Source organism: Nomascus leucogenys, chromosome 4 (genome assembly GCF_006542625.1).
Source record: "Nomascus leucogenys isolate Asia chromosome 4, Asia_NLE_v1, whole genome shotgun sequence".
Classification (NCBI taxonomy): Eukaryota; Metazoa; Chordata; class Mammalia; order Primates; family Hylobatidae; genus Nomascus; species Nomascus leucogenys.
The window spans coordinates 103135395-103149838 of record NC_044384.1 but is presented as its reverse complement, the minus strand read 5'-3'; the positions used below and the strand labels follow the sequence as shown (position 1 = coordinate 103149838).

Below are 14444 nucleotides of genomic sequence, written 5' to 3'. Positions count from 1 at the left end.
GCAGTGGCTCACGCCTGTAATACCAGCAATTTGGGAGGCCGAGGTGGGATCACCTGAGGTCAGGAGTTCAAGACCAGCCTGACCAACATGGCGAAACCCCATCTCTACTAAAAATGCAAAATTAGCCAGGCTTGGTGACTCATTCCTGTAATCCCAGCTACTTGGGAGGCTGAGGCAAGAGAATCGCTTGAACCTGGGAGGCAGAAAATTTTTTTTTTTTTTTAATTTTGAGAGGGAGTTTTGCTCTTGTTACCCAGGCTGGAGTGCAGTGGCACGATCTCAGCTCACCACAACCTCAGCCTCCCGGGTCTCCAACTCCTGACCTCAGGTGATCTGCCCACCTTGGTCTCCCAAAGTGCTGGGATTACAGGTGTGAGCCACCACACCCAGCCAAAAAAAATTATCTAGGCATGGTGGTGTGCACTTGTTAGTCCCAGCTACTAGGGAGGCTAAGGCAAGAGAATCGTTGAATCTAGGAGTTTGAGGCTGCACTGATTGCTGCATTGCACTGTAGCCTGGGTGACAGAGTGAGATGCTGTCTTAAAAAATAAAGAGGAAGGAAACTCTTGCACAAGCTACAACATGGATGAACCTTGAGGATATTACGCTAACTGAAGTAACCAGTTACAAAAAGACAAATACTATATGATTTCACTTATATGAGGTATATAAAGTAGTCAAAGTCATAAAGACAGAAAGTGGTTGCCAGGGGCTGGGAGTAGCAAATAGAGTTATTGTTTTCCTTTTTTAAATTTTTTTAGAGATGGGGTCTCACTATGTTGTCCAGGCTGGAGTGCAAGGGCCAATCGTGAATGCAATCATAGCACACTACAGCCTCAAACTCATGGGCTCAAGCAATCCTCCCACCTCAGCCTCCCAAGTACCTGGGACTATAGGTGTGAGCCAGCACATCTGGCTTGAGTTATTGTTCAGTGGGTACAGAGTTTCTGTTTTACAAGATTAAAAGAGTTCTGGAGATGCATGGTGGTGACAGTTGCATAACAATGTAAATGTACTTCATACTCCTGAAACGTACACTTCAAAACAGCTATGATGGTAAATTTTATGTTATGCATATTTTACCACAGTAAAAAAAAAAAAATGGAAAAACAAAAGTAGGGGTGGTAATATTCAAATTAGTTAAAGTATATATCCACAGAAAAAGCTTTTCATATTGAAATGGGAACCACCCATAATAAAGACCAAGCCATGATGGAGCAACTGGTACCAGATTTGCTCTGGCCCCAACAAAAGCAACTATTATTTTAAAAAAGGACAAATTGGCAGGGCGCCGCGGCTGACACCTGTAATCCCAGAACTTTGGGAGGTCGAGGTGGGTGGATCGCCTGAGGTCAGGAGTTCAAGACCAGCCTGGCCAACGTGGTGAAACCCTGTCTCTACTAAAAATACAAAAATTAGCTGGTGCGGTGGCGGGTGCCTATAATCCCAGCTACTCTGGAGGCTGAGGCACGAGAATCGCTTGAACCCGGGAGACGAAGGTGGCAGTGAGCTGAGATCATGCCATTGCACTCCAGCCTGGATAACAAGAGCAAACCTCCATCTCAAAAAAAAAAAAAAACAAAGGGACAAATCAAACAACTGTTTTTAGACACGAGACTAGGCAGGACTGTGATCCTTGAGAGAAGGGAAGCAAGCTGAGGGGAGGAGGCAGCAGCTTACTGCCCAGAGGCACTTCCTGGACTGCAGAGCCAAGCACAGTGAAGAAATAATGGAAGATTCAAAAAAGGAACAAAATGGAATTCCTGGAGCTTCAAAACACCACATCTGATATGAAAAGTTCACTGGATGGGTTTAATAAAAATGCAGAGGTAAAGATAAGTGAATTTGAAGACATAGCAATAGAAACTATCTAAACTAAAGCTCGGAAGGAAAAAAAGACAGAGAAGAAATGAACAGAAGAAAGAAAAAAACCAGAAGTTCAGTGACCTGTGGGATGATACCAAACAGTCTAACATACATAGAGTGGAAGTCCAGGATGGGAGAAGGGGTGGCAGAAAATACATTTGAAGAAATGATGGCCAACAATTCTTCACATTTTATATTTAGAAACCCAGAAATCCAAGAATCTCAAGAAACCCCAAGCATGATAAACATAAAGGAAACCATACTGAGATACATCATAATCAAATTGCTGAAAATCAGCAATAAAGAGAAAATATTCCAGCCTAGGCAACATCATGAGACTCCATCTCTACAAAAATTAGAAAAGATTAGCCGGGCATGGTGGCAAGTGCCTGTAGTCCCAGCTACTCAGGAGGCTGAGATGGGAGGATGGCTTGAGCCCAGGAAGTTGAGGCTACAGTGAGCTATGATTGCACCACAGCACTCCAGCTTGGGTGACAGAGTAAGATCTTGTCTTGAAAAAAAAAAAGAAAAAAAGAAGAAAAGAAAATATTAAAGGCAGCCAGAGAAAAAGGAGATAACATATCCAGAAGAGCGAAGATGAGAATGACAACAGACTTCTCTTAGAAACAGTGCAACCCAGAAGTCAGCAGAAGAGCTTTTTTTTTTTTTTTTAGACAGAACATCACTCTGTTGCCCAGGCTGGAGTGCAGTGGCACGATCCCAGCACACTGCAACCTCTGTCTCCTGGGTTCAAGCACTTCTCCTGCCTCAGCCTCCCGAGTAGGTGGGATTACAGGTATCCACCACCACGCCTGGCTAATTTTTGTATTTTCAGTAGAGACGGGGTTTCACCATGTTGGCCAAGCTGGACTCAAACTCCTGACTTCAGGTGATTTGCCCGCCTCAGCCTCCCAAAGTGCTGAGATTACAGGTGTGAGCCACTGCACCTGGCCAGAACAGCATCTTTAAAGAGACAAAGGCCGTGCTGGTTCACCTCATTTGTGTCTCCAGATCCCTGGGAGGTTGGCTATGACTGCAGCTACCAAGCTCCTCTGGCCACTGATTTCTTGTTGAGCTAGACCATGAGGAACCCTAGCAGGAGGCCACAGGGAGGGAGGAGAGTGAGGTTGAGGTGTCAATTCCCAGGCTCACTCCCGAGAATGGTCTAGGGCTCACCCAAGGTCCCATCCTGTTAGGCTGCCTTTTCCTCTCTGCTCCCAGTCCCTAGGTTCCTGTATCCTTTCTCTCTCCTCTCCTTTGCCCAAGGGGAGCAATGGTCACTGTTGTTATGATATGATGCAGCAGCCCTGCAGTATCTGGGAGGTAGACAGGAAGGGAGGGACAGTAACTACCGCATCGATCTCGTTGAGGACCTTCCACTGTTCATAGGGCACACCCAGCGCCTCAGCCGTCTGGATTGTCCTCTTCATCTGGCTTGTCCAGACCTTCAGATCCTTGATATTTTGGTCACTGATGAACTGGGCTAGACCCCTGGCAAACTGAAATACATCATAAGCAAACTCAGACCCACAGGTCTTGGGCTGCCCTTAAAGCATCCCACAGCCGCAGGGTCCATAAGATCATCCTCGCCTTGAACACTCACTACAGGTTTGGTAAAAAGCATGAACTAACTTGTCGATGACACACAGGCTGACACACAAGAACACAAGTGCTGTTCTTGTGCACCCTCCCAGACTCTGAGCACAGTAGCACAGTTCCAGCTGTGACTCATCAGGGCCACTGCCTCCCCACAACCAGGTGCCCTGTGCTACGTGACCACTGAGGTCTCCCCTGGACTGTGGTACAGCTATCTGCTACACTGTATGGACTCAGGTCACTCTAAGGGTGGCATGCCTCTGACAAAAGGGGCTCAGTGAGTGACAGCTCACATGCAGACCAGAGATCCAGGCATTTGCCTGTTGCTTGATGACCTTCCCTACATGATGGGAAGATTCTAGGCTGAATGAAGGTCATTCACCTTGACTGCACATTAAAAGAATGGGAGCCCAGCCCCAGCGCACTCACACATGCATATACCCAGCCATGCAGGGTACAAATGCAGGCCCGTGTGCACATGCAGGCACACATGCACTGACCTCCCTGCCCCGAGGGGACAGTCCTGGGTCCCCGCCAATCCGGCCCTTGAGGTTGAGCTCACTCTCCCCGTGCCGGCAGAGGTAGATGGAGCGGGGGGTCACGTGGATGTTCATGAGGTAATATACGATGCGGCTCTGGATGTGGTCAGCCACACGGTTCACCACGTAGCTCTGGCCCACATCCATGATCTTGATATAGGACAGGTCCCTGTCCAGAGAGAATGTAGAAAGAGGCCTGTGAGTGTGGCCAGGGTTCTCACAGAGCACGTCTGGCCAGCCACGGAGTCTAGCTGCGAGGCCTTGTACCTCTGACCACCAGAGATTACAACCCTCAGGACCATCAGCTGGTGTGCAAGTGATGGGGGTGAGGCGGGAGCAACACAGTGCGTGTGATGCACAGGCAAACCCTGTGGGAGATGGGAGATGGGAGGTGCTCGTCAGTCATCATGCTTCCCAAAGGTGACATCCAAAGTGGGGGGTCCGCCATACCACATCATGACTTTCTCCGTTGCTCATGTGTCCCTGGGGCCCCTGTTGGCCTACCTCTGCGCTCTCAATACACTGTCTGTAAGTTGAACCAAGAGACAGTTTTCCCGAGCGTTGTTGACTTGGGGGTAGCTGGCAAACGCTCCACGCCCCCACTCTTCCTGGTCAGCTGTCCAAGGACCTGGCCTTTCCTTCCCCAGTGACCTCCTCCCACTAGAGCCCAGTCCTGGTCATCCAAGTGTGCTGAGCAGCTGCCACACCCCATCCTGGGCAGCTGGTGGATGAGACAGGAAGCACAGGAGGATGGTGCTTGTGGTGGCAGCCGATAAGTCCAGCTCAGCCACTTCCCCGCTCTGGACCTGTGTAGCACTGCAGCTTGGACATCACATTGATCAGTCTCTGGGTGTGGGGGTGCAGGATGGGCTCTGGTTCAGGCTGAGACAAATGGATCACGTCACAGAACCATGAAGAGAAATGCTGTGCTGGGGGACCATGAAAGCCATAGAGAGGCCCAGGCGGCAGGTGCCATTCAGCTCAGGCTCGGCCTGGGCTGGCTCTAGAACCCAGCTGAGGACACTGCTCTATGCACACCCCAAAAGCATTCATCTCAGAGTTGCTTGTGTTTCTTGGTTCATGTGCCTCCTTTTTTTTTTTTTTTTTTTTTTTGAGACAGGGTCTCACTCTGTCACCCAGGCTGGAGTGCAGTGGTGCAACTCCAATTCACTGCAGCCTTGACCTCCCTGGGCTTAGGTGATTCTCCCACCTCAGCCTCCCGAGTAGCTGGGACTACAGGCGTGCGCCACCATGCCAGGCTAATTTTTGTATTTTTTGTAGAGACGGGGTTTCACCATGTTGCCCAGGCTGGTCTCAAAATCCTGGGCTCAAACATCCTTCCGCCTCAGCCTCCCAAAGTGCTAGGATTACAGGCATGAGCCACTCTGCCCAGCCTGTATTACACAATCTTATAGAATTACAGAACCTAAGCACAAGTTTGTATTCCAGCTTTTTCGCTGAATGCAATATTATATTTTCCCATGTCTCTCCACAATGACGAGTTATAATGATGACTGTAATACTTCACCAAGGGCTACATTATTATTTACCCAGCCACTGCCCCATGTGTTTTGTAAGACAGGATTTGATAAACTGTGGCCAGCCAGTCGAATTCAGCCGTGGGCTGTTTTTATCAAGTTTTACTGGAACACAGCTATGCCCGCTGATTTACATATCGTCTATGTTTTATTTGCACTGTGACAGCAGAGTGAGTGCCTGCAACAGAGACTGTACATCCTTCAAGGTCTAAATAAAATATTTACTCTGATCTTTGACAGAAAATATTTGCCAATCCCTGCTTTTAGACCCCCTGCATAGAAATTCGGCTTGATTTCATGACGGAATAGTATAAAATCCTGACTTGCAGAGTTTCGGATGAGGTAACCGGTGTTCTGCAAGTCACCTCTGACCAAACATTTCTGCCCCAAGGAAATAAACAAGAAAGGTCAGACCATCTCTGCTTTTTGGGCCTCCAGCCACCACCATGGGGAGCCATAGGAGGCAGCCAAGTATGACCCCTGCCGCCCGCCGTCACAGCTGCAGGGCCCGGCGCTGCCCTGACTCACCTATCCAGGTCCTCATCCAGTGACTCATAGGAGTTCTCATAGCACTCAATGCGCCTCATGAAGTCCTCCGTAGCCTCGTCACTGTCGCGGTTGACATAGTCAGGGCTGCCCAGTTTCACTTGCTGCCGGAGCCAGGCACAGAGCAAGGACATATCAGGGTCAGGAGCCAGGCGGGGCCAGAGGCCAAGGAGACTGCTGGGCAGGGGACTGGAGGAGGTTGCGTCGGAGACCAGTGCGGGAACCTGAGGCTGGAAGCTGAGGTGGGGGCTGGTCCAGCAGCTCCCTGGTCTGAATTCTCACACCAGTGTCAAGAGGGTATCACTGAGGGTCCAGGGATTGAAGTCCCTCAACCTCGTGGTACAGGGGGAGAGGCCTGGAGGCCGTTCCCCACCCTGAACTCTCGTTTCCCCACATCCAGATGGCCATTCCTCAGATAAACTGAGGGAGGGGAACGGAAGAATGAGTCTTTCTTTCTCTGAAATATAAAACATGCCCCTCACCCATCCTTCCACCCCTGCTGAAGGTGCTCTCCTAGTGTCCAGGTGGTTACAAGGGGGAGGTGGGGTGAGTGAATGTCCACCAGCCACCCAGGCTTCCACACAGTGGTTCACAGAGGGCGAGGCATACCTGACCCAGCATTTGAAGTCACACTGCCTCCCTAGCCCCACAAGGTTCAAGATCAAATTAAGGTTAGCCAAAACCTGAAAAGGGATGTCCCTGTCACACACGACCTTCTGACAAGGTGAGATGCACTACTTACCACGATGTTGGCAGCTATGACCTCGGGATCCACACAGATGGACTCGACAAAAAAGGTCTGCGGCAGGACCAGAAGCGCCGGGGTGGCGTGAGGGAGGAACATGGACACGTTTAGGGCCTCCCACCTTGCTCCTCGGAGCTCTCCATCCCCCAAGGCCCATGCTGACCAGCAGCCAGGCCCTGAAACCCAGGTTCAGGGGGCTGGAGCTGGGGTCAAGGAGTCCGGAGCTAAAGCAGGTGCTGCCCTCTCCTAGACTCTCCCACAAAAACCCCCTTCCCTCTGGAAAGCAAACCCCAGGTGGAGACAGCCCCTCTCACCCCAAATTACACTCAGGAGCCATGCCAGCCCCATGCCCCTCATGCATCAGCAGGCGGTGAAAGGAGCCCTGGAGGGCAGGGGGCATGCCACAGTTCCACCAAGGAGAGGAGCCAAGGAGGCCTCACCTTGTAGCCATTCTGTTCTCCAAAATTAAAGATGGTCGCTCTCCGTTCTCGGGTGGTGTTTGTGGCATCAAAAACCTAGGACCAAACTAGGGTTAACTCAGCCTCTGGCCCTGGGGAAGGAAGGAGTCACCTGAGGGCCGCAGCACAGGCTCTCTGGGGACTGGATTTCTCACAAGGACCAGCTGCTGCCAGGGCCACCTGCCTGGCCAGTCTCCTTCAGACTTGCAACAGCTGGGCTGGCCCTCCCCTTCCTTGGAGAGAATGCCCCAAGGAAGTTAGAAGGAGAGGATGCCTGTGCTCCCAGCAGGGGAGCAGACCCTTGGCACAGAAGAACCTACTCAGTGCTGCTCTGCACACAGTGGGCACTCAGTTTGTGTCTGACCAACAGGAATTGCAGTGAAACTAGTTAAACCTGGTAAACTGAACCTGTGTTTATTTCTACTCCATCCTGACACCCCAGTAAAATGGGAACAGATGGATAAAGAGAAAAAGAGAGGAGACAACAGGAGATGGAGACATCCACACAATTCTGTCAGAGAGATCCATGGTGATGAACTCAGAGTCATGTAGGAAACCAAACACAGGTGCTCGCCAACCAGAGCACACCACCTGCGCAGGACCAGAGCACTCAGGAGGGTGCACTGGCATTGCTAAGAAAAGGGACAAAGGTGGGGAGGAAATGGGAGGACTGGCTGGCTGATAAAGAAGAGCTGGAGGCCCAGGCCCCCTTCCCAACCCCATCAAGCTGGGCACTGACCCATCTGGAGCTCTTTGAGAAGTACCTGGGGCCTGCACGAGCATCCTCTGAGTAGCCGGGACTACAAGTGTGCACCACACCTGGGTTATGGCATCATTTTTTTGTTTTCATTTAAAAAAATTTTTTCTGAGACAGGGTCTCCCTCTGTCACCCAGGCTGGAGTGTAGTTGAGCAATCATAGCTCACTGCAGCCTCAACCTCCTGGGCTTAAGTGATTCTTTCGCCTCAGCCTCCCAAGTAGCTGGGATTACAGGCATGTACCACCATACCTGGCTAATTTTTTTTTTTTTTTTTTGAGACAGAGTCTTGCTCTGTCGCGCAGGCTGCAGTGCAGTGGCGTGATCTCGGCTCACTGCAACCTCCGCCTCCTGGGTTCAAGCGAGTCTCCTGCCTCAGCCTCCTGAGTAGCTGGGATTACAGCTACTTGTGCCATCACACCTGGCTAATTTTTGTATTTTTAGTAGAGACGAGGTTTCACCATGTTGGTCAGGCTGGTCTCGAACTCCTGACCTCATGATCTGCCTGCCTTGGACTCCCAAAGTGCTGGGATTACAGGGTGAGCCACTGTGCCCAGCCACATCTGGCTAATTTTTTTTTTTTTGAGACGGAGTCTTGCTCTGTTGCCTAGGCTGGAGTGCAGTGGCGCGATCTTGGCTTGCTGCAAGCTCTGTCTCCCAGGTTCATGCCATTCTCCTGCCTCAGCCTCCCATCTGCCTCCTGGGTTCACGCCATTCCCCTGCCTCAGCCTCCTGAGTAGCTGGGACTACAAGCGCCTGCCACAACGCCCGGCTAATTTTTTGTATTTTTTTAGTAGAGATGGAGTTTCACTGTGTTAGCCAGGATGGTCTTGATCTCCTGACCTCGTGATCCACCCGCCTCAGCCTCCCAAAGTGCTGGGATTACAGGTGTGAGCCACCGCACCCAGCCCACACCTGGCTAATTTTAAAATTTTTCTGTAGACACAGAGTCTCGCTATGTTGCCCAGGCTGGTGTCAAACTCTTGGGCTCAAGCAATCCTCCTGCCTCAGCCTCCCAAAGTGCTGGGATTACAGGCACGAGCCACCATGTCAGCCCAGCATCACTTTTTAAAAAAGTGTATCCAGCCAGGGCTCACTGGACACTCCAGCAAAACCTTTAACAAGAAAAACAGAAACTAAATCAAACAAACAAACAAAAAGGAATTTGGGCCGGGTGCGGTGGCTTATGCCTGTAATCCCAGCACTTTCGGAGGCTGGGGCAGGCAAATTGCTTCAGACCAGGAGCTTGAGACCAGCCTGCTCAACAAGGTGAAACCCTGTCTCTATGAAAAATACAAGAATTAGCCAAGCATGGTGGCACGTGCCTGTAGTCCCAGCTACTCAGGAGGCTGAGGTGGGAGGATCACTTGAGCCTAGGAGACAGGCTGCAGTGAGCTATGACTAAGCCACTACACTCCAGCCTGGGCAACAGAGCAAGACCATGTCTCAAGGAAAAAAAAACAACAACACTCATATACTTGTAAGATAATGTTGAAGAAGTCTCTCTCAAAACAAACAACCAAAAAGACAAAGAGAGAAAATACAGAGAAAAAAGATAAAATCAGAATCAAGCTAGCATGCAGCCACCAGGAGTTCTAGAAAAAGCAGCGCAGAAAATGGGAGTAGGGATGGAATGAGTTGCCAGAAAGGGGCAGAGGTGATTTGTCAAAGAAATAATACATGACGATTTCCCTGACCTGGAGAACAAGAGTGTTATGACGAAAAGGGGCCCCCTAGGACCATGTATGGTGGAGGAGAGAAGACCCACCACAAACCACATCACCTTGAAGACCCTAAAGGCCTCCCAAGAGGAAGGGGCATGAGAAACTTTCAGCTCCCTCTAAAAGATGAAGCTTTTAGGAAGATCAGCACATCAGAGTGACATGAGACTTCTCCACAGCCACACTAGAAGCCATAAGACATCAGAGTGATGTTGTAGAAGTTCTAAGGGAAAAGCACTTTCCACCTAGAATTCTATACCCAACCATCAAATGTGAGGATTAAAAAAAGACATTTCAGATATGCAAGGTCTCACACAATTTACCTCCCCAAGCACCTTTCTCAGGAAGTTACTGGAGGATGTGCTTCAGTGAAACAAATCAGTAAGTCAAGGAGAGAATGATGTGGGATCCACAGGCAGAACATTCAACCCAGGAGAGAGAAGGGCAATGGCTATGCTACAGGCACAGATTGTAGCTGGGGACAGAGAACTCCAGAAGGTATGACTCCAAGAAGAAAAAGGAAGGGAAAGAACAGCCCCTGTGTTTTACTATATAAGGTTGGGGTAGAGCCCTTTCCCACAGACACCCCAGTTCAGCCCTGTTCTGCCCTTCCATCTGACTAGAGGGGCCAACACACAGGCAGAATCCCCTTAACCCAGGATTCAGTGGGTTCCTACAACAACCAGTAATGCTGGGCAGAACTCTCCCCACACCAGGAGAAATCACATTTACTAAAGACTTAGGCAACCTAATACCTGTAACTTCTGGGGTGGCCAAGAATACAAGCATCCAGAGGGAAGTCCTGCAGGGTCAAATGTGGCCACCACATGCCCAGAGGGAAACTCCTGGCCCATATCCAGTCTCTGGCTCCCTCCTGCATAGCTGTTGCAGACTTCCTCCCAAGGGCTGGCACCCAGAGCATCTGGGGCACACACACCCTGCCTTCCCCTCCAGATGCCTGATGAGTAAAAGCACAGATGTGGGTGGACTCCCATGTGTCACTCCCAGCTGTCACCAGGGTGTCACACTCACCGCCACATGTCCCCCTTCCTCACTAAGGAACCGCTGGACGTCACGGAGGGCTGCCAGGGCACACTGCCTTCAGAAGAGAAAACACAGGGTCAGCCCAGCACCCGACCCTGTCTGCAGGAGGGTGGCCAGGGACACACGACAGGAGGAGACATGACAGGAGAAGGAACAGCCCCGAGGTCTCTTGCTCTCTTTTCAAAGTTTTCTTCTCTTTCCTTGGGATAATGTTCAGTGTTTGGCTAACTCTTCTCCTGTGAGGTGGAAGGCTATACACTCTTGGCCATTAGGAACATTTTTTAAGCACTACGTTTCTGTATTTTCCCTCGTCTTCTCATTGTGTGTAAATCCATGCTGTCATTGTGCCATATTCATGATTTCTAATTGTCATATATTTTCCCTGATTATCAAAATAAGCCCCCCCGCCTTTTTTTTTTTTTTTTTTTTTTTTGAGACTGAGTCTCACTGTCACCCAGGCTGGAGTGCAGTGGCACGATCTCAGCTCACTGCAACTTCTGCCCAGTTTCAAGCAATTTTCGTGCCTCAGCCTACTGAGTAGCTGGGATTACAGGCGTGCACCACCACGCCCAGCTAATTTTTGTATTTTAAAATAAGCATTTTTAAAAGCAGCCGTTTTCTTGTGTGCATGTCAGGAGTTGGTGGTGGGGATGGGAGGAACACTAGTGCTGGCCCTCGGGCAGTGTTGGGCTTAGTGCTCAACTTTCTTTCCTGAAAGAAACCACCCAAACCACCCCTGCTGAGGGAGGGTTCTGCATCTCTTCTTCTATCATATCCATACCCTACAGAATGGGAATCCCCCACCTATGACCGAACACTGACTATACAGTTTTCAGATCTTTTTTTTTTTTTTTGGGGGGTTAAGGTCTCGCTCTGCCACCTAGGCTGGAGTGCAGCAGTGGGATCGTGCCTCACTGCAGCCCAAACTCCTGGGCTCAAGCAATCTTCCTGCCTTCAGAGTAGCTGAAACTACAGGGGTATGCCACCACACCTGGCTAATCTTTAAATTTCTTTTAGAGATGGGGTCTTGCTATGTTGCCCAGGCTTACACAATCTTTATAAGTTCTCAGCTTTTTCATTTATTGCTGCAAAGTGGATTGACACATCAGATTTGTTTTTTTTCTTTTTTTTTTTCTTTTTTTTTTTTTATTTTTTGAGACGGAGTCTTGCTCTGTCACCCAGGCTGAAGTGCAGTGGCGCGATCTCGGCTCACTGCAAGCTCCATCTCCCGGGTTCACGCCATTCTCCTGCCTCAGCCTCTCCGAGTAGCTGGGACTACAGGCGCCCGCCACCATGCCCGGCTAATTTTTTTTTTGTATTTTTACTAGAGATGGGGTTTCACCGTGGTCTCGATCTCCTGACCTTGTGATCCGCCCGCCTCGGCCTCCCAAAGTGCTGGGATTACAAGCGTGAGCCACCGCGCCCGGCCTCTTTTTTTTTTTTTAGATAAGAGTCTTATTCTCTGTTGCCCAGGCTGGAGTGCAGTGGTGCAATTTCAGCTCACTGTAACCTCCGCCTCCCAGGTTCAAGCAATTCTTGTGCCTCGGCCACCCAAGTACCAGGGATTATGGGCATGTCCCACCACATCTGGCTAATTTTTGTATTTTCAGTAGAGATGGGGTTTTGCCATGTTAGCCAGGCTGGTCTCGAACTCCTGACTTCAAGTGATCTGCCCACTTTGGCCTCCCAAAGTGCTGGGATTACAGGAGCAAGCCACTGTGCCCAGCCAGGATTATTCTCATCAATTTATCCTATGAGGTCTGGGGATAGATAAATTACCTTTTTATCTATTATCTTCCCTTTTTCTATGTAAGGGTAAAGCTAGATCTCCTAGCTTTGTGTTTTTTGTTTTTGTTGTTTTTTGAGGTGGAGTCTCACCTTGTTGTCCAGGCTGGAGTGCAGTGGCATGATCTCAGCTCACTACAACCTCCACCTCCTGGGTTCAAGCAATTATCCTGCCTCAGTCTCCCGAGTAGCTGGGATTACAGGCATGTGCCACCACACCCAGCTAATTTTTTGTATTTTTAGTAGAGATGGGATTTCACCATGTTGGCCATGTGGGTCTTGAACTCCTGACCTCAGGTGATCTACCCTCCTCGGCCTCCCAAGTGCTGGGATTGCAAGCATGAGCCACAGCGCCCAGCCCTCCTGGCTTTGTTGATCTTTGGATTTTGTGTTTAAACTCCCAGCGTGTCAAAGTCAAAGGGCTCTCATCAGGACGATATGCCTGAAATACAGAGGCAGAAGTTGATCTGGGAACCACAGAGGAATCAGTGGTAGAGCTGAGTCCAGGGCTCTGAAAAGAGCTCTACTTTTACGGCTCCTTGTGACATTTCTTTTCTTTCTTTTTTTTTTTTTTTTTTTTTTTTTTAAGAGACAGGGTCTCACTATGTTCCCCAGGCTGGTCTTGAACTCCTAGCTTCCAGTGATCCTCCCACCACAGCCTCCCAAAATGTTGGGATTACACACGTGAGCTACTATGTCCAGCCCTTGTAACCATTTCTGTGCCCCAATGGGTCTTTCAGTTAAAGCCTCAAAGTGCTTTCTTCCTTATGCCAAAAACATCTGAATTCTGAGAGTCCAGGTAACTGGCATTGGTGGGGACGTTTCTCCTTAGAGCCCCACGTTCTGGGCTAAGATCTCTTTTGTGGGCTGCTCTGGCGATGACACCACCATGCAGAAGAGACCTCAGGGCCCCGGTGGAGATGCTGAGGGAAGAGCCTGGGAGCCTGTGTGTGTGTACGTGTGTGTGTGTGTATGAGAGAGTACGAATGGGGTGAAGAGATGCATATGTGCATTAATCCACGTGTGGGTGGGTATGTGTGAGTGTGTTGTGCCCAAGTGTGTACATGTAAATCTGTGAGCGTACCTGTGTGAGTATTCCCTGGGCCCATGTATGAGCACAGGTGCACACACGAGTGTGCACAATCCCTGTGTGCAGTATGTGACTAAATGGGCACAGGTATGAATGAGTGTGCCCACATGTGTGCACACAGGATGTGTGTGCATGCACCCATGTGTATAAGGTTTTTTGTGTGTGTGTCCAAGCATATACAGAGTATGGACGTGGGGGTGACCATGTGTGTACACATGGTGTGTGTGTATACATGTCTTCATGTGCCATGTGACTGTGTGAGAACATATGTGATCATGCTTGGTGTGTATGTGTGCACAGATCCACATGTGCATACAGGTGAACACAAGTGTATCCGTGCCCACACACGTGCTTCTGAGGTATGCATGTGTGTGTGCATCCACCTTCATATGTAGTGGGTGACTGCATGTGTGTGGAAGAGTTAACACAGCAGGTGTGAGAATGGTCCCCTTCGAAAGGCCTGCTTGTGAGGTTGGCCCTTGGCCAGGGTCAGGGAACTTGATGGTAAACAGTTCCCTCCAGTGATATGAAACTTTCCCTGAATTATAAGAGGAGCTCACTGTGCATAGACTGTTTATACAAACAACATGGTTTATGTTGAATATCTGCTTTCCTTCTGGGAGTCTGGAATTTTGGTACATGCTAGGCACAGGGTGCCTATGTGACCAGCCCCCAATAAAAACCTTGGTCGTTGAGTCTCTGATGAACTTCCCTGGCAGAAAACGTTTTACACGTGTTGTCGCGATTCAATGCAGGAGGA

General features: G+C 49.7%; 1 protein-coding gene across 3 annotated transcripts in view; it reads right to left on the bottom strand.

Moving 5' to 3' along the window:
• Nucleotides 1-14444, bottom strand: part of PFKFB4 (6-phosphofructo-2-kinase/fructose-2,6-biphosphatase 4) — a 38192-nt gene that overhangs the window by 13652 nt on the left and 10096 nt on the right. For all 3 annotated transcript variants that reach the window (XM_030811858.1, XM_003257013.4, XM_004087901.3), the window contains exons 4-9: nucleotides 10798-10864; nucleotides 7271-7345; nucleotides 6828-6884; nucleotides 6068-6189; nucleotides 3963-4170; nucleotides 3219-3365 (exon numbers count right to left, since the gene is read on the bottom strand). In XM_030811858.1, the coding sequence (XP_030667718.1) occupies nucleotides 3219-3365; nucleotides 3963-4170; nucleotides 6068-6189; nucleotides 6828-6884; nucleotides 7271-7345; nucleotides 10798-10864 (676 nt within the window). The remainder of the gene's footprint in view (nucleotides 1-3218; nucleotides 3366-3962; nucleotides 4171-6067; nucleotides 6190-6827; nucleotides 6885-7270; nucleotides 7346-10797; nucleotides 10865-14444) is intronic.